General features: G+C 44.5%; 1 protein-coding gene across 1 annotated transcript; it reads right to left on the minus strand.

The window, feature by feature from the left end:
* Positions 1-1,870: 1,870 nt before the first annotated feature.
* PGM2 (phosphoglucomutase 2) lies at positions 1,871-25,828 on the minus strand. Its single transcript, XM_056855314.1, has 14 exons — positions 25,772-25,828; positions 17,196-17,363; positions 16,561-16,667; positions 14,106-14,190; positions 12,893-12,976; positions 12,146-12,339; positions 10,458-10,647; positions 8,998-9,095; positions 7,472-7,652; positions 7,282-7,375; positions 6,391-6,520; positions 5,808-5,997; positions 4,832-4,965; positions 1,871-1,973 (listed from the first exon to the last, which is right to left on the minus strand). Exons 1-14 carry the CDS (start codon positions 25,814-25,816, stop codon positions 1,871-1,873), a joined length of 1,803 nt encoding a protein of 600 aa, XP_056711292.1. The 5' UTR covers positions 25,817-25,828.

Genomic DNA, 25,828 nt, shown 5'->3' on the forward strand with positions numbered 1-25,828 from the left:
CATACAAGAAAGGGAATATTAACATTTACTTAATTTCCCCTTGAAATAATACATCCTTTATACACAGAAGGATTTTGACATTTTCTCCAGTGCAACAAAACTTTACTATACTGCAGAATGAACCATAACGGAGCAAGCAGTTTTAAATCACCGCAGCTGGGTTCCAACATAAGATCTGGTAGATTCACAGTCCAAATCAACATTAGCACAACAGCAGTTTGTTGTGTGGGGATTAAGGAAAGAACTCCTTGCTGAGTTAGTTTTGTTACCTGTTGGAAGGGCCCCGTCAAGAAAAGCAGAACCTTGTTTCCTAAGGAAATTCTTACCAACAGAGAGCGCTACCAGATTGAGAGACATGCCACCTGAGTGGGAAAAACATACCAAAAACCAAAGAAGAGACCGAAACAAAAACAATGAATAGACAGAACAAAGTAACAATTAAGAGCAGCATGCATAGCATAACGGCCACTTCATGTGCAGTGAATTATTTCCAAACGAAAAAGATCTGATACAATTGCCCAGGACAATTGATCCTTATTGTCTGATTCTGATAGAATTCCTACAAAAGGTTAACTATACACCTGAATTACAGGAATATGCATTTTGTAAATCTCGATAATTATGTACCGCCATCCAGGGACATTGCCATTAAACAGGTTTTTTTTTTTTTTTTACAAGTTCATATTTACGTATTTAAAATGTTTCTATTCTGCTTTTCTCCCAATCAAAAAGACTTAGGGATCAGAAATGTAAAAGCGCTTTGCACCCTTCGAAAGGTATTCCAAGGGCTTGTTTGTATTGGGGCTTGTTTGCATGCAGTTCAAATCCATATAGTTTTTGATTGTTTCTGGAGCAACAATGGTAATTAGGCACTGTCTACAAAACAAAGAGACACAGGCCAGACACAGATTAGACAGTATGGAAAGAAGTAAAAATTAGGACAAAACAATCAGAGAGCCAGAATGAAGAAATGCATTTTTAAACAGGCAGTTGAACCCACCAACAGAAAGAGACAGCTGTCCGCTGGAAGATCAGAATTCGACTGGTAGAGAACAAGATGTGAGACAGATCTCTACAGGTGGCACAAAGTGAAAGGGAAAGCAAAAATGTGCAGCCTGGAATCTCCATCAAGCCCCGAAGTGCCTCTGTTATGTATTTATTATTTCAATTTAATTCCCACGCTTTCCCCGGCCAAGACCAGGCTCAGGGCGGTTTACAAGGGAATAACATCCCATTGAGTCAATAAAATCATTAAAACAACATTTAAAATAGCCCTATAAAATTATGTAAACCAAATACCCTAAAATTACTTAAGGAGCCTCTAAAGTGTAAAATGAATGATAACTAGGCGAGCAGATGGAACTCAGTACAACAGTGGTGAGGGTTAGGGAGGTCAGCAATCACATATAGGAAACCGTAGCTGGCCTCAACCATAAGCCTGGCGGAAGAGCTCTGTTTTACAGGCCCTGCGGAACTCTTTGAGGTTCCGCAGGGCCCGGGTCTCACTAGAGAGGCTATTCCACCAGGTGGGGGGCCAGGGCCGAAAAAGCCCTGGCCCTGGTCGAGGCCAGCCGGACATTCCTCTAGAAATTCCAGTTGTTCATTAAGGCCCAGTATGCTTTCCACATGGAAATGTATTAAGAAAGATATTCATTAAAGCAAGTTTTATTTCAGCTGGAAGCTACTGGTTGAAGAAGAATCCTTCCAGGGAACACCCATCACACATGCTCATCTTCTGATAAAACACAAAATGAATTTTTCAAAGCCCAGTTTGTAAAATCTTGGTTCCTTAATAAAAGATCTGCATTGTACATATTGTGTAGGTAACCATCACGAGCGTTTTCATGTGCAGAAACCAGGCCAGCCGTGGTCACTCTGGCTTGGCTTGCAGTTTATTCTTCTCTGGCTCAAAGAAATGTTTCTCAATGGCACTGACCAATTCATCCAGTTCTTTCTTCAGCTTTTCAAAATCACTAAAAAAATTAGACCAGAACATGACATGCTACAATACAATCTCTACTGCCAGGCTTTCAATCTGCAAAACTTTTAATAAGTGTTGAGGAACTGCTACGTATTTGATTTCTTAAACCTGTCTAACAGGTTTATGTCTTTTTATTGGATTATTTAATAATTTTAAATGTTTTTAATCGTTCGAATGTTTTCATGTTCACCACCTTGGAAGCACTGAGTGGGTGGGAAAGGCAGCATAAAAATGTTCTAAAATAAATAGAAGAAGAAGAGCTGGTTTTTATATGCCGACTTTCTCTACCACTTAAGGGAGACTCAAACTGGCTTACAATCACCTTCCCTTCCCCTCCCCACAGCAGACACCCTGTGAGGTGGGTGGGTCTGAGAGAGTGTGACTGGCCCAAGGTTATCCAGATGGCTTCACGTGTAGGAGTGGGGAAACAAATCCAGTTCACCAGATTAGCCTCCGCTGCTCATGTGGAGGAGTGGGGAATCAAACCTGGATCTCCAGAGCAGAGTCCACCGTTCTAAACCACCGCTCTTAACCACTATACCACGCTGGCTCCCAAACAGATAGAGAAATAAATAAATAGATAGGTAAGTAATTGCATATTCTCTAAGGTAGAAAGTTGGGGAAGAAAAGGTTTTGAGGCACGTTCTATGAAGTGTGACTGCAGTGTAAATGTTATTATTAAAAACTAAAGATCACCTTTCACGTACCCAAGTGCCTAGGCTAATATAGTGCATCTGCAAATCTTAGGAGATAAAGGTAGCATGCCCTTTTTCTCAGAGTAAATCTGGGGGGGGGGAGGTATTCCAATGTATCATGCCTTAAATAAAGGCAGGTGTCATGGGACACAATGACCTTCAGATACATTTCAGTTCTATGACCATCTCACTACTAGTCTGGGGTCCACTTGCCCTTTTGGGGCTTAGTTAGTTATTTTCTGTAGAACGATCCCCACTGCCAAAGCTATCAAAAGCTGTTGTTTGGTTTTAAGTCTCTCTTGGGCAACGGGAACAGCTGTGTCAAAACTCAACAAAGCAAGCTCAGCACGTCAGACCACATCTCTATTGATTGGATCTCAGCCATATAATTCTGTAATCTGGATTTTGAAATTTGGTTGGTATCTGATTTAATCCACTCTGGCACAAAAAGTCACTTCAAACAATTAATAGGTTAGTTCAGTCATCCCTGTCCACTGCAAAAAGTAGTCATATTACTCATTCATCTACTTTCATCAGTTGAAAAGATTCAACATGTTTAGGACAAGTTTCTTCAAATTATTTTATAAAAGGGACATGGATTCATTTATTTGCAAACTCAGTCAATACATCCTAATATACACTAATGTTTCTGGACATGTATTAATTCACACAGCTCTTTTTTTCTATCCCATCCCTAGCACACAGATTTTAAAAAACAATCCAAAATACATAATCCAATAGTTTGTGTGTTCAGGGAGTCTGTGGCCATTTATGCATGGGAGGTTTTGCCTTGGATTTGCTGCTCTCTAGATGCACATTTTCCCCATCTGAATTCTCAAAACTTTGCATGGGGGCTTATTTTTGAGTTTCAGAATTCAGGTGGGGGGAAATGTGCATCCAGAGAGCAGTAAATCCAAGGCAAAACCTCCCATGCATAAATGGCCTGTACTTCACAGGTAAGTGCAGGTCCCATTAAGAACAGGAGCACAGCAAAAGTGAGGTTTCACTCTCCCACTCCCAGTTGCCTCACCTGAAACGCCCCTCTGGCAGGGCTTCATTTGCCATGCTGGGAAACCTATAAGTAGAACTTTCAATGGGGCAAAGAACACCACTCCCAGTTATTTCAGGTTGGGAAAACAATACAGAGGGAAGGCTTAAACCAAGGGTGTCAAACATGCGGCCCGCAGGCTGGATCCAGCCCCTTGAGAGCTCTTATCCGGCCTGTGAGCCAGCTGAGGCAGCAACCACAAACCAGTCCTGATTCGGGCTGGGGAAGCATGGCCCAGCCCAACCAAGTGACATTTATGTCATATCTGGCCCTTGTAACAAATGAGTTCGACACGCCTGGCTTAAGCATCCTTTCCCGGTGTGCTGCAGGCTCAACCTGAACTGGGCCTGCATATGTCTGGGAGGCAAGGACTTCCAGGACACATCTGCCAGCTTTACCCGCAGATTTAAAAAAAGCTTTAGGTAAAAAGCTTTAGGTACTTGTTTCCCTCTTTTCAATTAGCCCGTCAGAACTTCCCAGTCACTAAGCTCAATTTTATTGATGGTTTAAATCTGCATAATGAATCAGTGGATCCTAAAACTTAAGATTCAGATTCATTTAATGATTGCATTATATCTTATCTTTTCCCCATGCAGCTTGGGGCAGCTCTATGAAGTATTCGAGACTGAGATTAAATGACTTGCCCAAGGTCTCCCAGTGAGCTTTGTAACAGAGTGAGGAATTCACATTCAAGCCTGTCAATGCTACTTGCTAAACCACCAGGCTGGCTCTCTGCTCAAAGTGGGTTAGCTAGCCCTGATCAGATTTTAAACTGCTGCTGAGCAGCTATGTAAGGGTACATTTGCTGCTACTCAATGCTAATGGGCAGAATGAGATTGTGAACTGTAATAAAAATTATGAAAACACAGCCGGGTTATTTCAGGTTTGGAGTAAAATGGAATGCACTTTTGAATAAATTTTTTCTAGAATTTTGAAGAGATTTCATTGGCCATTTAACTCAAGTCCTTCCCATTAAACAGTCTTATCCTAGCCATAACACAGTCCTGAAAAACTCACACACAGCAACTCCATGACAACCTCTACAGAGGCAGAGTCTAAGCTTTAAACAGTCATTTGCTACAAAGAGTTAAAAATTCCAAAATGTACCTGTTTCCAGGAGGAGCACAAAGCTCTGCATAATATTTGATCTTGGGTTCAGTTCCACTGGTCCTCATGGTAGCCACACCTCCGTTATTAAAGGTAAATGTTATCATTTGGCTGCTTTTACTGGTGGGGAGCACCTAGCATCAAGAGAAGGTAACATCGTTAGGATTTTCCTACTTAAGACTGGTGAATTCTAGATCCAGGAACATTTAAGGACAAATCACAGAAGCTCCCTATTTTGAAACTGGAGTCAGGAGGAGTGTGCAGAAAGAAAGCGGTCACCTTTCCCTGACCTTCCCTCAAGAGAATCTGAGGTAGCAGCGAAATCGAAGAGCTACCTGACACTGGGGGATGGACGGAGGACTCTAAAGACTGTGTACCAGGGTGTCCTAACACAGATGCAACACGTATCCCTCCAAGAACCCTTTCTCCCCAGGAATCTACGCAAAAGTAGGAAGTTAGCTTTGCTGATTCCACTACAGGAACTGGACCCACAAAAGCCCCTTGCCAGGGGCACCGACATTGGCTGAAGTACCTTGCCTGGAATGTACCACTGGGTATCTAGTATTTGATAATATGTGTGGGGGGGCGGGGATTTGCCTGCTGTAGCTTTTGAAAATTGAGCGAATCAGGGAGTGGGAGATTTTAGTAGGTGGAATTTCCCCAAAATACTATCTCACTGTCTGGCAATGTTTACGCCACTGTGTACATATGAACACATAAAGCTGCCTTATACTGAATCAGATCATCCATCAAGGTCAGCACTGTCTACTCAGACTAGCAGCATTTCTCTATGGTCTCAGGCAGAGGTATTTCACATCACCTACTGCCTGATCCTTTGATCTTGGATGCTAGGGATTGAACCTGGGAATTTCTCCATACCAAGCAAGTGCTATACCACTGATGTGTCAGGCATCAAGCAAGCAACATGTTTCATAGAACCAGAACAAAAAACAAACAAACATAAAAGGTAACTTACAGCCTTTTTATCAGGCTGGTTACTGTCATAGCCGGTAGTCAAATCGCGCACTCCAGAAACAGGAAATTTCCCACAAGTCTTTGGGTAAGTAGCTTTCCCATCATAATTTCTGAGCTTCTCAAAGAGCCCTTTGATGGTCTTTTGATCATAACAGATAAAATATGACGCTTTGGTAATGTGGCATCCGTACCTGTAAAGACAATACCATCATCTGTGAACTCGGTGTTTCCTGTATGTAGAATAAAGGTAAAGGTAGTCCCCTGTGCAAGCACCAGGTCATTAATGACCCATGGGGTGATGTCACATCCCGACGTTTACTAGGCAGACTATGTTTACGGGGTGGTTTGCCAGTGCCTTTCCCAGTCTTCTACACTTTACCCCCAGCAAGCTGGGTACTCATTTTACCGACCTCGGAAGGATGGAAGGCTGAGTCAACCTTGAGCCGGCTACCTGGAACCGACTTCAGCTGGGATCAAACTCAGGTCATGAGCAGAGCAGTACTGCAGCTTACCACTCTGAGCCACAAGGCTCCTTGTATGTAGAATACACATTGTTAAGTTGACAAGGAAATTAAAAACCTCACTCGTTGTAAATGGCTTTCAGCTGCTGAGACAGAGAGAGGCCCTTGGTGGCCAACCAAGTAGACATCTCTGCAGTTATGACCGCAGCGCTCACACCGTCTTTATCCAGGACTACAGGGCTGCACATGTATCCTGAAGACAGAGTTATATAAACAGAAGGAGTTTTACCACAGTTGTTGCAAAAGCTCAGGTTATCAAAATCGTAATTCTGTTCATTACAGCAGTTACAAATAAAATCATCTTATCACCATACAACAAGGCTGAAAAGGCTCTGGGCAAAAGGAAAGGCGTCTTCACCTTTGGGTTTTAACACTGTTTTGATCTCGAGACTGAGGGTCCATTCAAACTAATTGACTATACTAGTAAATGCATGTCGCCGTAACATCGTAACAGCTAGGCAAGTGTCTGTTCCAGTGCTGAGACTAGCCATCTGAGAAAGCAGTTTGGATTTTCATGCCAAGATCATGTATTGGAATTGAAATGGGCAATATCTTAAAGATACATGTTGGCAGGTTTGAATCAAGGTATTGCCTGAACCATGCCATGAGAAACAACAGAAGCAAATCAGATAAACTGCAGTATGATTTGGGATTTCCCAAATTCAAATCAAAGACAGTGATTTTTATTTTTTTTACTAATTGCTATTACACTTACAAAATGTCTCAATGGCATTCCATGCTGAAATTTCAGGTATCCCAAACAACTAGCCATTTAGAAATCTGAGCTGCACAACCACACTCATTCTTGAGTTCTCGGCAATCTCCCTCCCACCCCCACCCCCCCTCTTTAGCAATGCAATTTGGGACTGTACATGTGCCAATCTGCGATCATGCCAACACCAACTTTCCCAAAGCACATCCTGATTTACTGGTTAATAAGGATCTACTTATTACCGATGGCTTCTTCAAAGGCAAATAAGACAGTTTTTCCTTGGTCTCCAAGCTGTTTGGCTCGATTTCCCATCCATTTGAATCCTGTCAGCGTTTCCTATGTAAAAAACAATATTCAGTGGCAGTGCGTGTTGCGCTGATGTACAAGAGAACAGAAGATGCCACCACCCCATCCCATGTCTCAACAACTTACTTCAAAGTGAAAACCTTCTTTAAGTGCAATTGCTCTCAAGATTTTGGACGACACAGTGCTAGACAGCATGTATATATTTTTAATGGCACCAGGATCCGAATTCTGTTTTTTCCAGCAAGTGAAGATCCACCAGCCTAAAAGAGCTCCCAGCTCGTTGCCCGAAAACACTTTCCACTCACCACTGGGAAGAAAGGCAGTTATAAATCATTAATAAGAGACCATAACATGGCGATTAAAATGTGGAAATGGAATCGAATGGAATGGCAACAGAATGAGAACATTCTCCAAGTTCTATAATTTCAGAGAAGGAAATAACAGATGCAAGGTGCACACTTCTCATTTGCTTTCCACAGATGTTGAATTATGAGTTATTATTGAAGAAGAAGAAGAAGAAGAAGAGTTGGTTTTTATATGCCGACTTTCTCTACCACTTAAGGAACAATCAAACCGGCTTACAATCACCTTCCCTTCCCCTCCCCACAACAGACATTCTGTGAGGTAGGTGGGGCTGGGACTGTGTGACTAGCCCAAGGTCACCCAGCCGGCTTCACGTATAGGAGTGGGGAAACCAACCCCATTCACCAGATTAGTGTCCACCGCTCATGTGGAGGAGTAGGGAGTCAAACCCGGTTCTCCATATCAGACTCCACCACTCCAAACCACAGCTCTTAACCATTATACCACTCTTGATCACTACACCATGCTGGACAGCAACTGAACAAAAAATATAAATAAATGATAGAAGGAATCGTTCTGTTACATTTACAGGCCACTTTTCAGCCAAAAAAAGCTCCCAAGCTGCTTTAAGATAAAAACCAGTTAAAACAATTCACCATGAAAATAATAAAATTAATGGGTTGTGGTGGCAAAAGGAAACACATGGGGTGGGGTGAGATGGGCGTTCAGTACTTCCTCAAAGTGCTCTAGACTTTCTGCCTGCTACAGCTTCCTTTTTCCAGGGCTGGTGGCAAAACCAGAGGAAATAGTGACTCTCTACTGTGAAAAGATACTGTGAAGCAGAGGCCTTAAGTATCCGATACTGATCCCTCTTAAGAGGCAGAGCTTTTCCATTCCCAGAAGCTAGGCACCTCCCCAGTGCAGAGCAAAGGCCATATCTATAGTTAGTCAATTCAGATGTCATACTAATATTATTGTGGCTCAGTGGTAGAGCATCTGTTTTGCATGCAGAAGGTCTCAGGTTCAATCCCTGGCAGCCCCATTAAGACCAAGACCCTGGAGAGCTTCTGCCAGTCTGAGTAGACTACACTGACCTTGATGGACCAATGGTCCAATTCAGTAGAAGGCAGCTTCATGTGTTCAAACCATAGTTGTTAACTCAAACTATGCATCAAACTATAGTTAAGCTTCCTTCGCCATCATTTGTAGTGATGTCTAAATTAAGCCAATACCGTGAGCAGTAAAAAGCGCACAGGATTTCTTTTAGTTATCATTTTCTTCCAAAAGCACTTGGGCATCCCTAACAACGAATATGCTGCCAAGCACTGAACCTGGCACAGTGACCATACCTTTCTTGTTTCTCTGCAACGGCAAGCCGATCGGCATCTGGATCGTTGGCCAAAACAATTCCAGCTCCTACTTTTTCAGCCAAAGCAAACGATAATGTCTGAAAGAGCAATGCGAAAATGAAGCAACTAAAAAAGTGGTAAAAAAAAGAATATTCACTTTTCCGTACCACCTCGTTATGTTACGCCCATAACAGACACCAACACATTTGGATGAAAATATGTGACAGAAATGACCTAGCTCAATTTTGACATTATTTCAACTGTGCAGTTTGAAAAACTGTGAGCACCTTTCTAGTTTGATTCTGATTAATTAAAGCTACATACGAACTAGCCGTCAATCTATTGTAGGGGCTTGCAAAGGGTAGGAAGCAGGGAAGAATAAAAGCTTGACAGCTTTTCAAAAGCTGTAGGTGCATGTAAAAATAAAATAAAATTGATATGCATTTACCAAATTGGGAGGGGTAACAAATACGTTAGAAGACAGAGCCAAGATGCAGGATGATCTTGACAGGCTGGAGAACTGGGCTAGAACTAATAAAATGCACTTCAATAAAGACAAATGTAAAGTTCTGCATTTAGGTAGGAAAAATCAAATGCATAATTATAGGATGGGAGAGACTTGTCTGAGCAGTAGTTCAGTGAAAAGGATCTTGAGGTCTTAGTAGACGGAACACTGAACATGAGTCAGCAGTGTGATGCGGTAGTTAAAAAGGCAAATGCAGTCTTGGGCTGCATCAACAGAAGTATAGTGTCCAGATCACGCGAAGTGATGGTATTGCTTTACTCTGCTCTGGTTAGACCTCACCTAGAGTATTGTGTTCAGTTTGGGGCACCACAATTTAAGAAAGATGTAGACAAGCTGGAACAGAGGAGGGCAACAAAGATGGTGAGGGGTCTGGAGACCAAGTCCTATGAGGAAAGGTTGAAGGAGCTGGGTATGTTTAGCCTGAAGAGAAGACTGAGAGGGGATATGATAACCATGTTCAAGTACTTGAGGGGCTGTCATATAGAGGATGGTGCTGAGTTGTTTTCTGTTGCCCAAGAAGGTTGGACCAGAACCAACGGGTTGAAATTAAATCAAAAGAGTTTCTGTCTAGACATTAGGAAGAATTTTCTAACAGTCAGAGCGCTTCCTCAGTGGAACAGGCTTCCTCAGGAGGTAGTAAGCTCTCCTTCCCTGGAGGTTTTTAGCAGAGGCTAGATGGTGATCTGTCAGCAATGCTGATTCTGTGACCTTAGGGAGATGATGAGAGGGAGGGCATCTTGGCCATCTTCTGGTCACTGGGGATGTGGGGGGATGTAGTTGTGAATTTCCTGCATTGTGCAGGGGGTTGGACTTGATGACCCTGGTGGTCCCTTCCAACTCTATGATTCTAAAATGTGCTTATAGGTTATGAGGAAAAGTTTGAAGTGGCACGAAAGAAAAGTAGAAGGAAGAAATTTTACTAAATAATGTTTACCAGAACGCCTTTACCCTCCTCAGGATTGGGATATTTTACTGTTGGAAATTCTGGATCAGGCTCCTTCTGTTCGGGAACAGCGAACGGAGGGCTAAAGTCAAATGCCTTAAAGGCTGACTGCACGAACTCATGGCCTACACCGTGCACAGAAGTGTGGACAAATTTCAGCTTTGTTTCCTTGTTTAAATTCCTGAAATTAAGTACATTAATGACATTAAACAGGCACATGACTGTCTGAGGCTGAGAACAAATAAGTGTACTGTATTTCTATCTTTTCCTGTAACTGGATTAAAAAAAAAACTGCTTGTACGTTGCCTGACCCTGAACTTCAGGCCACACTGACACAAGCAGGGTGTGTGTTCTGGCGATGTCATGTAATGATTGCCCGTGATGGTCCAGCATCACTGAAACATGCACAGATCTTCAAGGGGGTTACACAAAAGGTCTTTGTGCAGAAGTTGGTTTAGATTTTCCACTAAATTTTCCATTAATGGAAGGGGAGGCGTAACTCCTACCGATTTCCCCTTTCAGCTGCAACCCCGATTTAGCCCTTGTGCCATTCCTGAAGGTCTCCTCGCTCCCCAGGAGCAGCATTTTTGGGAGATTAGTGGGAGGCAGCGAGGGAGACAAGAAAGTTCTGTTCCACTGACAGTTCACCTTCTACTAGAGGAAAATTTACAACCAATTCTTGAAAGGGGGGGTAGATCCGTGGTGGCCAGCAGCAGCGCAGCCTCCTCAAAGGCTTCCCGGCTGCCGAAATAAAAAATAAACCTGTTATAAGAGAAATAAAAAGAAAATGCCCCCATTGAAAGCAATGGGGCTATGCCACCAATACTGGTGTTCCTGTGGCAAAAGGGGTTAAGAAGCTGCCTAAAGGTAGCTCCGCCTCCAGGAACGCCCCCCCCCTTCTGGGAAGTCCCTGCCGGCATGGCTGTTCTGGTGGCAGGGGCTGGCGCAGCTCTGCAACTCCCCGACACTGGCGTAGGTACCACTTTAGTCTGTGATAAGGTGGCACCTATGCCAGAGTGGGGTCACACTGGCTCCTAAGGAACTTCAGGCCTCCCCCCCTTGAGGACTGCAGCCTTAGTCTGGATCCAATGCATTATATTCCCTCTTTGACAGACCTGCCAGAAATACCTGTTACAGAGGTTCTAAGAGGGGGGGAAATGACAAGTGGAAACAAGACATTCAATAGCCTTTAGACATCCTTTTTAGACTCCCTTGCCCCAAGTGGCTGAGAAAAGAAGTCTAGAATGGCAGTATGTCATCCTGTCCATGGACAGACAGGTGATAGTCAGCCTCACCCTGATGACCTGTACCATCAGTAGAGATCTCAGGAATGTGTGTGTGTGTGTTAAGTGCCGTCAAGTCGCTTCCGACTCATGGCTATAAGCCCCTATTTCCTGTGACTATAAGTATGGATTTCCTTCATTCTGTTTCCTACTCATTTTTTAAACGACCATCTTCTGTTCTTGTAATTTGCTGAGGGTAGTTAACGCTATACATTTCCCCTTCACCCTCCCCAATCCTTCAGGATCAGAAGTTTAATTCTCCCTTTCTATCATGGGATAGCAGTGATTCCCATTTTCCTTTCTGAGAAGCTAGCTTCAACTTCTTTTAACCTTTTATCCTCATGTAGCCAAATGAAATATAGATTTTATTCCCAACACGCTTCTTGGCCAGCTCACCTGTAAAAGCAGTGTCTCTGTATGTCATTAAAATAGTCCTTGTTGATCGATGGGTAGGGGTCATGGAGAAGGGGATTTTTTTCAACCAGACTCTCCTCCCAAGCCTGAGGCCACGGCTCTAGGTTTTCTTCAATAGCCTGAGCGATTCCTTTATCGTGAGGTGAAATTATCTGAGCGCCATTTTCCCAATACACCTAAGCGACACAATAAGCACATTGGCAAAAAAATGCCTCCAGTACAATTAAAGGCAAAGGTAGTCCTCTGTGCAAGTACTGACCCATGGGGTGACGTCACATCCCAACATTTACTAGGCAGACTATTTACGGGGTGGTTTGCCAGTGCTTTTCCCAGTCTTCTACACTTTACCCCCCGCAAGCTGGGTACTCATTTTACCGACCTCGGAAGGATGGAAGGCTGAGTCAACCTTGAGTGGCTACCTGAAACCGACCTCTGTCAGGATATAACTCAGGTTGTGAGCAGAGCTCTTGACTGCAGTACTGCCGCTTACCACTCTGCGCCACGGGGCTCTGTCCATTACAATTAGCAGAAGACAAATGCTGTTATAATTTGTGCCCTGTTTGAACAATAACCGCAGCCACCCAAATCATACAGTAATTAATTAAGGGGGGGAAAGCAAATCAACAGCCCTTCCTGAGACAATGTGGCCAGGGTATGGTGCAATTAAGGCACAAGTATCGACTCCAAATGTACATCAGAAATTCAGGAAAAAAATATGCAAGTGAAAACCTTGTATCCGTTGTCTTGCTTTGGGTTATGAGAAGCGGTAACCATAATTCCAGCAGAAAGTTTCAGATGAGTCACCGTGTAGGGCTGTGGTGAAAGAGCACAAAACAATCACCTTTAAATGAACATAAGAACCTAAGAAAAGCCATGCTGGATCAGACTAAGGCACATCAAATCCAGCAGTCTGCTCACACAGTGGCCAACCAGGGGCCTCTAGGAAGCCCACAAACAAGACGACTGCAGCAGTATTATCCTGCCTGTGTTCCACAGCACCTAATATAATAGGCATGCTCCTCTGCTCCTGGAGAGAATAGGTATGCATCAGGATGATTATCCATTTTGGCTAGTAGCCATGAATACCCCTCTCCTCTACTCCCCTCTTAAAGCCTTCCAAGTTGGAAAGAAGAGACTCAGTGGAACAACTGCCCCGTTTCCTCCAAAATGCTACTGCAGGAGATATTGATTACTCTTCCATCCTATCCCTCCTCTCAGACACAGCAAACAAGTCGTGATCAAATTCAGCGGACAGCAGCATAAACAAAGACATCCTTAGAGGCCACGCTCCGGCTATGGAACTGCTTCCTGCTGCAAATGTATTAAAAGTCCACGTCTGCACCCCTTTTGGAAGGTTTTAAAGCCCTACCTGGTCTTAGTCAACCAAGAGCAAGCTGGGAGAAGTTTAATGGAATTAAATGAAATTCTGTTCTATTGATTTTTGTTTTTGTTAACAACCAGAAGCCTTCAAGATGGGTGTGTTAGAAATCTAACTGCATCTAACTGATTTTATCCTCATATACCCCCTACTGTTAAGAAAGGGGAAGATAAAAGAAGCTCCACACAGAGCCATGCAATGGGCACCAGGGCTAAGCAGATATTAGAACCGAGGTCTCCTTGTTTGGTGCTGAGACCAAACTAACAGTGCAATCTTAAGGAGAGTTTCTCCAGTCAAAGCCCATGGAGTAACTCCGCATAGGATTGCACTGTAAGAGCAAAAGTAGCAAGAATGAACTAACATTATTTATATATTCTAAGATAACCTTGTATGGTGTTGAAGTTATAAGTTAATGAGTTAGCCACAAATGTGCACCCTTATTAAGTTGGACAGTTAGCTATTGTCAGATAATTCTAAAATCCTATACATATGGGAAGTTGCATTGATCAAGAGCTTTTACTCATATTGACATGGTATTATAACAGGAAAAAAATTCTGACTTACCACAAAAGGAGTTGGTACTATACTGGAGAAAAGGTACACAGGGACACCTTGACTGATGAACGTTGCTGCTGCGAGTCTTGCAAATCTATTGATATGAAATTTTGCTCAAATGTCACAATGGCATAACCCCAGGAAACCTAAGCTAGCGTAACCGTAACTTTATTGGCATTTGGGGCAGCTTCTTACTTTGCAGGAAAGCGCACGTTTTGTGACCCAGAAATGGCACTTTAAACACGTTTTCTACAACAGGTACACAGACTGCTATCCTTTGCAGCATCTCCCCAATGTCTGTACTGGCAGAAAGTATGCTCCTACTGCTTTTTGAGAATTAGAAAAACCATGCTTTTGTCCCACCATGGGGGATTAACCTCCTTTTCAGCAACAGGCTGAACCTGGGCTGTTCCAAACTGTAAAACGTGTCAAGGTAAATCTATAAAGGCCATCTCAGAGCCAGGAGAGAGGTTATCCCAGCCAACTACCCCAAGATATACAGCTAATGCAACGAAAGCAGTGCCGTTTCAAAGGAGAGACCTCATGGAATATCACGGTTCATCTTCCACAGCAAAAATATACACCTAAGAGGCCAGCTAGAGTAAGGTCTGCACCAGATCCTAGAGAGCAAAGCCCAGGGTTGGACTACTTGGGGGGGGGGGGTAGGAACAGGGGAGGACTGATCCTGGGTGATCCAAAATATGCTGTGCACATTTCTCTCATAGTGCTGCCACATGCTGCCACATGTCCAGAGTCCATCCAAGGTGAGCTGTAGACATACGACATTGCCTTACACTGAATCAGACCACTGATCCATCAAGGTTGGTACTGCCTACTCAGGCTGGCACTGGCTGGGCACTGAAACAGCATGCCAAGCAGATACTCTGCCACCCCTGAGCCACAGAACCTCCATTGCGCCCTTCTTTGGATGGATCCTGAACAGCATTACGAGGAGGCATGGACCTTCTCTGTTGATCTCCATGATCCACCCCAATGCGGCCATCCCATGACTGCCTTCCAATGGCCTGCCACCCAACCTCCTGAGGCCTCAGGCCAGGCATGGGGGTTTCCCTGCATGCTGTGTCCCCCCCCACTTTGGCTCCCTGCCCAGCACAGCCCAGCTCAGGAAGCTGACCTCACCAGCCGCCTCTCCATCCCTTTTCCAGCAAGACCAGCAGGCTGCAGGTACACTCTAGCCTCCCATGATATTCTCTGCTCTTGAGGGTCTGATGCAGAAATCAAGGCCAGTGTGCCGTCACCTAATGCAGTCGCTTCGCCATGCTAGCTTCCAGATACTGGGGGCCAACGTGGCTGGTGGAGGATTAGGCTGACTCATCCTGCCTGACTTTATTGGGAGTGGCGACACTGATGGCCCCAGCTTAGAGAAGGAGCCATCCTGGGATGGGTAAGTTGTTGGCCTTGAACATCCATCAAAGAAGAGCTACAAAGGTGCTTCCTTTGCACTCTGCTTCGACGGATCCTGGCTGGCCCAAGAGGAAGTACACACCTTCTTGAGTGCCACTACCCGTCTGTGATCCAAGGCAGGGCACAGAGGCATGGCAAGGTAATGGGTGCTTAGGAGAATTTAATAGCTTGAGCTGGACCTGTTGGAGAGCATATCTACCTACATATACCTTACTCTTTCTTCCCACACTATTTTCTGGACAGAAAATCACCAACTGTGTCATTATTAGCCTCACCGGGAAAAAGACAGGCACCTGTCTTCCCCCCCACCCCCACCTTGGTCAAGAGGTTAACCCTCCCTTGCTCACCCACCCACCCCCATGTCAAACATTTGATCCAAATGTTCCACCTGTGGTTGTTTTTCAAAGAAAATCATATTGATATCTGACCACAAACTTTTGCATCTGGTCTAGTTGTCCCTAAGATTAAACAAAAACACAGAAAAATTAACCAGTGCATTGCCTGTCTTTTTTCTGTGCGAAGTGGGCTGTATCTCTAATTTCTGTTGTGTGTGTATGTAAAGTGCCTTCAAGTCGCAGCCGACTTATGGCGACCCCTTTTGGGGTTTTCACGGCAAGAGACTAACAGAGGTGGTTTGCCAGTGCCTTCCTCTGCACAGCAACCCTGGTATTCCTTGGTGGTCTCCCATCCAAATACTAACCAGGGCTGACCCTGCTTAGCTTCTGAGATCTGACGAGATCAGGCTAGCCTGGGCCATGGGGGCTTGATTTCACTTTCCTTCCTTCTTTATGGATCAATGTGGGGGGGACTGCTGCAATGTGCTCACAAATTTTAGGACTACTAAAATAAAAAATAACAGATGGTGAGGTTAAAAAGAAGAGATACGGAGACCACAATTAAACTATGTGTTCCAACACAATCCAATTTATCAGTGGGGCTGCTTTTTCTAAGGATCTGGGAGGGGATGGAGCTCATCGTGTCTACTCACTATAGGTTCCTTACAGTAAAACAAGCACACAGCAATGGTGGTTAAGTATACCTTTTGCTGCTACCTCCACTTGAAGGATGAGCCCGAGCATCAAAGCCAATTACAACTCCTTTTTTCTTCAGGTCACTGCAGCTTTTTTCAAGGTACCTACAGAATCCCTAGAAATGAAAACACCAGTCTTAGTAGTTTTATGAGGTTCTTAAAAAACGTTGACACATCTCCTTTAGAAGAAGGAAGTCTGGCAGTCTTTAAGCAGAAGCCGGACAAGCACTCGTCAGAGATGTTCTAGGCTGATCCTGCATTGAGCAGGGGTTGGATCTGTATGGCCCCTTCCAACTCTATGATTCTAAGTAGAAACACTGATTACAAAATGAGACGTCTACCCATTCAAATACACACCCCAAGCTGCCCTAATCTTATTTCCCACCTTTCTTCTAAAGAAAATTCTTTCCAAAAAGGAACATTATGAACATGAAAAGAGATCAACAATCAAGAACGCATATAAAATCGTTCTTAGTGATAAAGACTCAAACTTCAAATCACTTACTCAAGGGTATTCCTATTACAGTAATTTTGGGGATTGCGGCCCAAGAACCTGATCCCAACACCTGTACATACATTCTTTGGAAACTGGGAAAGTACCAGCCTTTAAAGAATAGGAGAGACATATTCGTTCAGTTTGGTACCTGAGTGGTCTGGATGATAGTCAAGTCATTCATCTGAGACGTTCCTGGTCCCATAGCAGCTCGGAGCCCTGCAGTCCCAAATTCCATCCGTGAACCAAAACATCGCTGGAGTTCTTCTGTGTTTCCTTTCGCGACCATCTGCTTCACTAGTTCAATTGTTTTGGAGTTCTGTAAAACATTTCATTTGGTTTCATATCAGCATGCCATATGAAGTTAGACAAGTAGCAACCCAAGAAAGGGTCTTCAAAGTTGTGGCACCAAAATTATGGAATTCCCTCCTCAGGTAGATTTATTTGTCCCGCTTTATCTTTGTCTTCCAACAGTGAATGAAAACTGCTTTGGTTGGCATTCCCCCTGTGACCCTCATTCCCTTTCATGTGTTTAAAAACAATTCAACAAAACACAAACATATATACATATGAATTTTAAAATTTGTTTTAAAGTTTTGAGTGTTTGCCACCTTAGGGACCCTGAAGTCAGTGGGAAGAAGAAGAAGAGTTGGTTTTTATATGCCGACTTTCTCTACAACAAGGAGGAATCAAACCGGCTTACAATCACCTTCCCTTCCCCTCCCCACAACAGACACCCTGTGAGGTAGGTGGGGCTGAGAGAGCTCTAGGAGAGTTGTGACTAGCCCAAGGTCGCCCAGCTGGCTTCATGTGTAGGAGTGGGGAAACCAACCCTGTTCACCAGATTAGCCTCCGCCGCTCATGTGGAGGAGTGGGGAATCAAACCCAGTTCTCCAGATCAGATTCCACTACTCCAAACCACCGCTCTTAACCACTACACCACGCTGAAGTCTAAAAACCTACATCTGTAAAGGCTCTATTAGTCAAAAATCACCACTTGTGATTGATTGAGCCCAGAAAAGCTGTATCTGTTAAATGGCTTCCCCACTGCAGGATTAGTTCATTAACAGTGTACCATTAATGCTGTCCAACTCCTATTCATTTCTGCAGGGTTTGCGCCAGTTAGTCCTTCTTGACTGTACCTTTAGTCTTACAGTGTAATCCTACGAACACTTTCCTGGGAGTAAGCCCCACAGAATAGACCTGAGGATTTTTAGTAGATCTGCTTCAGATTGCTCTCTACATCATGTAACTGTAGCTCATGATATTTTCTTAGGCAAACAGATTTTTCGTACAGTACAATATTTCCATTAAGTTAATACCATCCATAATTATTTAAAAAAAACAATTACTTGCTGAAGTTATAATAAGAAGTGGAGAGGGGACATCACGAGAATTTGGTTTCCTATTTCCTTTTCCACTAAAATTCCAGCCAAAGTAAGCCTTGTCCAAGCCTACGTGACCTAAAACAATAAGATAATTTCCGGTCCCAAGAGTTTCATGATACCCATTTTAAAAATTATGCCTGGAATTCCATCTATGCCACTCCCATTAAAGGAATATTCACAACTAATATCCTTGTTGTTCTCTACGTAATGTCTGGAGGTCAGATTAACTCACTCCTTACTGAGTCTATGGAAGAAAGTGGAAAGGGAACAGATAATTAATAAGTATCCCATACCACAAATGACTTGAGGTGGAACCACAGTTGAAGGAAGTTCAAAGTCCATGCTCGGATATTCTGGTCAGGGACGGCTCAGGACTTGGGAGTTGCCATGACAATCACTGGGCTGTCCCTGAGTGTATGTGCTCTTATACACATTGCAAGTAACCCACGAGGTGTCGTGGTTAAGAGTGGTGGACTCTAATCTGGAGAACCCGGTTTGATTCCCCACTCCTCCACATGAAGCCAGCTGGCTGGCCAGCTGGCTTCATGTGGAGGAGTGGGGAATCAAACCGGGTTCTCCAGATTAGAGTCCACCACTCTTAACCACGACACCTCGTGGGTTACTTGCAATGAAGCCAGCTGGCTGACCTTGGGCTAGTCTCTCCAAGCTCTCTCAGCCTCACCTACCTCATGAGGTGTCTGTTGTGGGGAGAGGAAAGGAAGGAGACTGTAAGCTGGTTTGATTCTCCTTAAAAGGTAGAGAAAATTGGCATATAAAAACCAACTCTTCTTCTTCATGGTGCGCTCTGCCATTCAGGGTGATGGTGATCTGTGGGTGAGGTTTGTGTTAACTCAGGGGTGTCAAACATACAGCCCAGGGGCTGAATCTGGCCCACAAGCCAGCTGAGGCAGCCACCACCACCACCCCAGTCCCGATCTGGGCTGGAGAGGCAAGACCCAGCCCAACGAAGTGACATTAATGTCATATCCGGCTCTTGTAAAAAATGAGTTCGGCACTCCTTGTCATGACTAGAGCATTATTCTAGTGAGGTCCAGACACACAAAACGCCCTTTTCTCCACAGCCCAGAGGACCACTTTGGATGGTCAGCCACTGGAAGCTGATGGATCCAGACTGTTTCTTGACGGATATCCAGAGAATTTCCGCACAACACGGTTGGCGGTTCTGTCACAGCGTTGGGTGAGCTGTGTAAAATGGAGGCGATCCAGACAACTAATGATTGCTCCTAAGAGCCCTCTGTCACCAGCCTGAGCCAACTGCCTGGTCTTCTAGGGCAGCTTTCCTCAACTTGCGGGTCCCAACCCAAAAGGGGGTTGTGAAGCCTTTGAAAATGGGCCCCAGGCTTTTGCAGCATTGTTGATTTGTGCATGCTTTTTAAAAAGGGGGGGGAGATCACCATACCCAAAAAGGTTGGGAACCCGCTGGTGGTTAGTGTACTTGAGATAAAAAAAAGCTGCAGGGATGGTGGCTTGAAGGTAAATGGAAGAAACCTGGGATGAATATAATTGAGCATAGAGTAGAAATTATTTTACTTGAATTATTTCACTTCATTTATACCCGGCTCTTCTGTTCAACGGGGACCCCAGCAGCACATGCCATTCTCCTCCATTTTTTAAAAGTATATTATGTGGCGGTGAGGGCAGCAAGAGAAATTACTGTTCCATCACTATCTGCACAGAGTTTTCCAGTGGAGCTGTTTTGGATGGAGAATAAATTGTCTTCATGTGAACTCGTATGGAGATCGTACTGTATCTTGTCAATAAAAGGCCAAGTATTCATTATGCTGGGGAATTGGGATTGGATCTACTGTGATATGGATGTGGACTTTTGATTTTAAAAGCAGCTGCAAGGAGGAGAGATAGGAATGATACCAGGATGGAAGTTCTCCTTTCCCCCCTTGTGCTCTTTCCCCCAAAAGGAGTCACACCACACCAGGCTCCTTGCTTAGAGGGAAATACAGGCACAAAATGTGCAATTGTCTTTTTTTCCTGGGGCTACTAATACTTCGCCTTGACCTGGATGGCCCAGGCTAGCCCAATCTCATCCGATTTCAGAAGCTAAGCAGGGTCAGCCCTGGTTAGTACTTGGAAGGGAGACCACCAACCAAGTCTAGGGTTGCTAAGCAGAGGCAAGCAATGGCAAACCACCTCTGAACATCGCTTGCCGTGAAAACCTCAAGGGGTTGCCGTACGTCAGCTAGGATTTGACAGCACTTTCCACTACCACACTAGTAGCTCAGAAGGAGGGGGAAACATCAGGAAAAAATCTGTTACCCCTCTCCCCGGCAATTCAAATCAGACCCATGGCTTTTTAAGTTACACTACAAGATCCAATCATAGATCCTCAATATGTAGTTTGAACCTAATTTAATTCAGCATGACGTTGCCAGTCATTATGATACTTGACAGGATTTCGGCTTTTGGGATAGGATTTACTCAGATGGTTTTGCCTTACAGCTCTATGAAAGTCTGCCAACCTGGGTCCTTGTTTTGTAACAGTAAATACAGCTATAGAACTTCTTATCGGGAGAGCGATCAGAACTGAACTTTACCTTAGGTTTTGTAATCACGGCTGCATGTCCCAAGCCAGTTACTCCAGAGCAGTCCCAATGACATCTCTATATCTAACGGTAAAAGAGTCTGACCTCTATTATAATAGTGAAGCAGACAAAAATGGACCTTCCACAAGGCAGAGATTTCTGTTTGTTCGGACTGTCCATGTATCCAGAAAAACAAAACTTTGTAAATTAACCAAAAATAAATCTAGAACATTCTGAGAAAGACTGAATGTACACCTGGAGGCACATAACGTTGAAAGCTGCTGAACGTCAATTAAAGGGGAAAAAAGTGAATTAAAGTGAATCACTTTAAAGAGTTAGGGGAGAGGGGCTGTGGCTCAGTGGCAGAGCATCTGCTTGGCATGCAGAAGGTCCCAGGTTCAATCCCCGGCATCTCCAGTTAAAGGGACTAGGCGAGTAGGTGATGTGAAAGACCTCGGCCTGAGACCCTGGAGAGCCGGTCTGAGTAGACAATACTGACTTTGATGGACCAAGGGTCTGATTCAGTATAAGGCAGCTTCATGTCTTCATGAGTTAAAGTGAATCACAATTAAAGTGAATCAGCCTACTCAAACTCCCAAGAGACTAAAGCAGGGGCCCCAACATTGCGCCCGCCGATACCTTTTCTGGCGCCCACCAAGTGTTTTTAGGAAGTGGGTGGGGCCAGGTAAGGCTTTTACCCAGCGAGGCTACTGACTGACTATTGGAGATTTGATTGGCTGTGCAGTTTTTTAAATGCAGCTGCCACCACAGCACAAGGATCTACACTGTTACGGACTGAAGTTAAGCCATTTCGTTGCTGCGCCCATCACGCTATGTCAAAAATGCCAAATGTGACCACAGGCTCAAAAAATTGGGAAGCCCCTGGACTGGAAGGAATTGTAGAAGTTGGGCTGGAATTTCCAAATTCCTGCTCTTGCTTCATTGACTCTTTACAGGTCCCCAGTTTGTAAATAGTACTATTTCATAAGTAACTGGCTTGATAATTACTTCATACCTGCTTCAGGATATAGGGCTAACCTCTTTTAAGTATCTGACGTACTCTCCATGCAAATAAGTGTTACACAGGTTTAGGTCAGGATTGCTCAATTAATATTGCATTCCAAACCTCTTAGCACAAAAATTGTCTCGCACACAAGATCATACACACACCACCCCAATCACCAGGAGAACTCATAGTAATTCATTATTGAGGCAGACCAGTATTTTAAGATTTAAAAAAATTAAGTAGTTGAGCTGATCCAGGAGAAAATCTGAAAACAAAAGCTATGGGATATCTTTTATTAAAACCAACCAAAAAAACCCCACACAAAACAGCACATAAGCTCTTGAGTTCTCCTGAACTCCTCATCTAGATGATTTGGGGGGTGAGATTGCTTAGGCTAGAGGATATCAGCAGAGTATAAATAAGCACATGGTCATTCTACACATCTGAGATCATTCTATACATTGCACAAGTTTTTTTGTGTGTGTGTGTGTGTGTGTGTGTGTGTGTGCTTCCCCAAGGCAATTTCATGGAACAAGGTCAAAAGGCCAGCTACTCTAATAAAAGGACAAAGACAGTGAGACTCTAAAACATAGCTATGATACAGTTTACCGAGAGCAAGCGTGGTATAGTGGTTAAGAGCTGCGGACACTAATCTGGAGAACCGGGTTTGATTCCCCGCTCTTTCACATGAGCAGTGGACTCTAATCTGTTGAACCAGGTTTGTTTCCCCACTCCTCCACATGAAGCCTGCTGGGTGACCTTGGACTAGTCACAGTTCTCTCTGAACTCTCTCAGCCTTTCCTACCTCACCATGGCCATTTATGCAGGGTCGATTTTGATGCTCGCGCAAAGCTCCTTTTTTAAATCCAACCTTTAAAATGCTCATTCACAGTCCCGATGCAAGAGGAGAAAGTCAAACAAATTCCACCACCACCCCACTCGCCTGCTCCTTCGTCTGCATAGACATTAGCAATTGCCGTTTGCCTAGCTAACCTGTGGCTGTGATTCTTCATGCTTCCTTGAGTGGATGCTTTGAGGTGGGAACAGATCAAATAAAAAGTTAGCATTAAAGGCGCTCTTAAGAAATGCATAGCAGGTATGCTCTGGCTTCCCACTGACTTCTGGAATGATGGTTCAGCTTGAAGAAAAAAAATATGTGGGGCACTTCAGCCTGGAACGCGCTGCTAATTACCAAGCATAAATGGCCAAAGTGTCTGTTGTGGGGAGTTGCAAGCTGATTTGAGGTTCTTTCATTCATTCATTCATTCATTCATAAACCTTTAATGGCATATAAATTGTTACAATTAATACGAACAGTGGTCATAAATCTTAAAACCGATAAGATAAGATTTATGACCACTGTTCGTATTAATTGTAACAATTTATATGCCATTAAAGGTTTATGAATGAATGAATGAATGAATGAATGAAAGAGCCTCAAAGCAGCTTGCAACTCCCCACAACAGACACTTTGGCCATTTATGCTTGGTAATTAGCAGCGCTTTGAGGCTCTTTAAAGGTAGAGAGAAGCAGGGTATAAAAAACAAGTCTTCTTCTTCTCTAGCAGTGCACAACTTAAGAGACTTAGGAGCCACATGTAGCTCATTAACATGACAACTGTGGCTCTTCTGAGCACCGTTCCCGTTATGGCACCCACATTGCAGTGGGAAGCATGAGCACCCGCTACTTCCCTTGCTGCCTTCTCACGGTTTGCCTCGGCCATCTCGCTCTCCCCCAGAGCAACCCTTGAGCCAGGGAAAAAGCCAGAAGACATTGAGGGAAGGAAAGGGCACACAGGTTCAAAAGTGGTGGGGAAAAGTACTCTGGCAATTAAAGAGGTTATAGTTAAATATCTCATATTAATAGTAGAAAAGAGCAAGAGTCCAGTAGCACCTTAAAGACTAACAAAAATATTTTCTGGCAGGGTATACCTTGCCAGAAAATATTTTTGTTAGTCTTTAAGGTGCTACTGGACTCTTGCTCTTTTCTACTACTGCAGACAGACTAACACGGCTACCCACTGTGACTCATATTAATAGTTACATTATTGTATGTGTATGTTTGGTGGGGCAGCACACAGTGGCCCGGCAGCTCTTTTGGTTGATAGTAATTATGAATGTGGGAGGGAAGGCAGCGTGGCATAGCCCGATCTCATTAGATCTCGGAAGCTAAGCAGGGTCAGCCCTGGTTAGGATTTGGATGGGAGGCCACCAAGGAATACCAGGATTGCTGTGCAGAGGAAGGCACTGGCAAACTACCTCTGTTAGTCTCTAGCCTTGAAAACCCCATAAGGGATTACCAAACGTTGGCTGCGACTTGACGGCACTTCACACACACACATAATTATGAATGTGGAAGGGAAGACAGCATGGTATAGGCCTATTCTGTCGGATTTTGGAAGCGAAGCAGAGTTGGTTCTTGGATGGGGAGACCACCAAGAAAGGCTCTGCAGAGGAAGGCAATGGCAGACCACCTCTGCTTCTCACTTGCTTTGAAAGCCCCTTGCTGGGGTCGCCATGAATCGGCCGCGGCTTGATAGCACTTAAGTACGTAATTAGGGCTGTTTAGCTTGGAAAGAAGGCAGTTAAGGGGAGACATGACAGAGGTCTATAAAATTACGCATGGTCTGGAGAAAGTGGACAGGGAGCTTTTCTCCCTCTTTCATAATACTAGAACTCGGGGTCATCTGCTGAAGCTGGAGGGTGAGAGATTCAAAACTCAGAAAAGGAAGTACTTCTTCACACAACACATCGTTAAATTGTGGAACTCCCTGCCCCAGGATGTGGGGATGGCTGCCAACTTGGAGGGCTTTAAGAGGGGAGTGTACATGTTCATGGAGGAGAGGGCTATTCATGGCTACTAGCCAAAATGGATACTCATCCTGATGCATATCTATTCTCTCCTAGATCAGAGGAGCATGCCTGTTCTATTAGGTTCTTTGTAACACCGGCAGGATAATGCTGCTGCAGTCGTCTTGTTTGGGGGCTTCCTAGAGGCACCTGGTTGGCCACTGTGTGAGCAGACTGCTGGACAATGTGCCTTGGTCTGATCCAGCATGGCTTTTCTTATGTTCTTAATTATGAATGTGGCTCTCCACAAGCTTCAGAGTAAGTACCGCTGCTCTAACAGCATCCTATTTTTTGATGTTATTTTGCTTCTAGTCTACTAGCAGGGCAGTGTGGGAAAGGCAAGTAAGATCTAGGCTTGATCCTATGCCATAGAGCCACAAGAGCTCATGGGGTTCTCTTATCCCTGGGGTAACCAAAGGGGTTGAGCTAAACACTATCTAATATAGCAACCAATAAATCTATTTGGCCTCCAGTTCAAATCCTGCGTCTGCCGTGAGCCCACCAAAAGCGATGCAGTCGGGCTGCTGTTTTTTGCACCAGCTGCAAATCCGCACCACCCCAATTTGGCGGGGCTGAAGCGATGTCATTGTGCTGCTGTTTGCACTGGGCCTCCAGTTCAAATCCTGCGGGATTTGAACTGGAGGCCAAGTGCAACTGGAGACCAAGTGCCCATTTGGTGCAAAAACAGCAGCCCATTAGATCGCTTCAGCCCCACCCCCCACAGAGTATTTTTTTTTTTATTATTGCTATCTCGCATCACAGCCCTTCAAAACAGCCTGCCTCGCAGGGCTGCCGGGACGCGTTCGAGAAAGCCCGGGGAAGAACCCGCCCGGACATCTGGCCGGGATGCCCGCAAGCCCACGCGCTCCGCTCCCCTCCCGCCGCCCGCCCGCCCGCCTCCTGCCTCCTCCCGCCCCAAGGCTCACCTGGTCCCAGCGCAGCCACGACGCCGCCGCAGCAGCAGCAGCCATGCTGGCCTGCTC

The sequence above is a fragment of the Euleptes europaea genome, chromosome 9 (assembly GCF_029931775.1).
Source record: "Euleptes europaea isolate rEulEur1 chromosome 9, rEulEur1.hap1, whole genome shotgun sequence".
In the NCBI taxonomy this organism is placed as follows: Eukaryota; Metazoa; Chordata; class Lepidosauria; order Squamata; family Sphaerodactylidae; genus Euleptes; species Euleptes europaea.

Excerpts from the sequence above, each read along its gene's own strand:
- PGM2 (XM_056855314.1), bottom strand. The coding sequence starts at position 25,816 with ATGGCTGCTGCTGCTGCGGCGGCGTCGTGGCTGCGCTGGGACCAG. Across the intron at positions 7,376-7,471 it reads AAGAAGGTTTTCACTTTGAA|GAAACGCTGACAGGATTCAA; the intron begins GTAAGTTGTTGA and ends TTTTTTACATAG. Across the intron at positions 6,521-7,281 it reads TGCCTTTGAAGAAGCCATCG|GATACATGTGCAGCCCTGTA; the intron begins GTAATAAGTAGA and ends CTCTGTCTTCAG.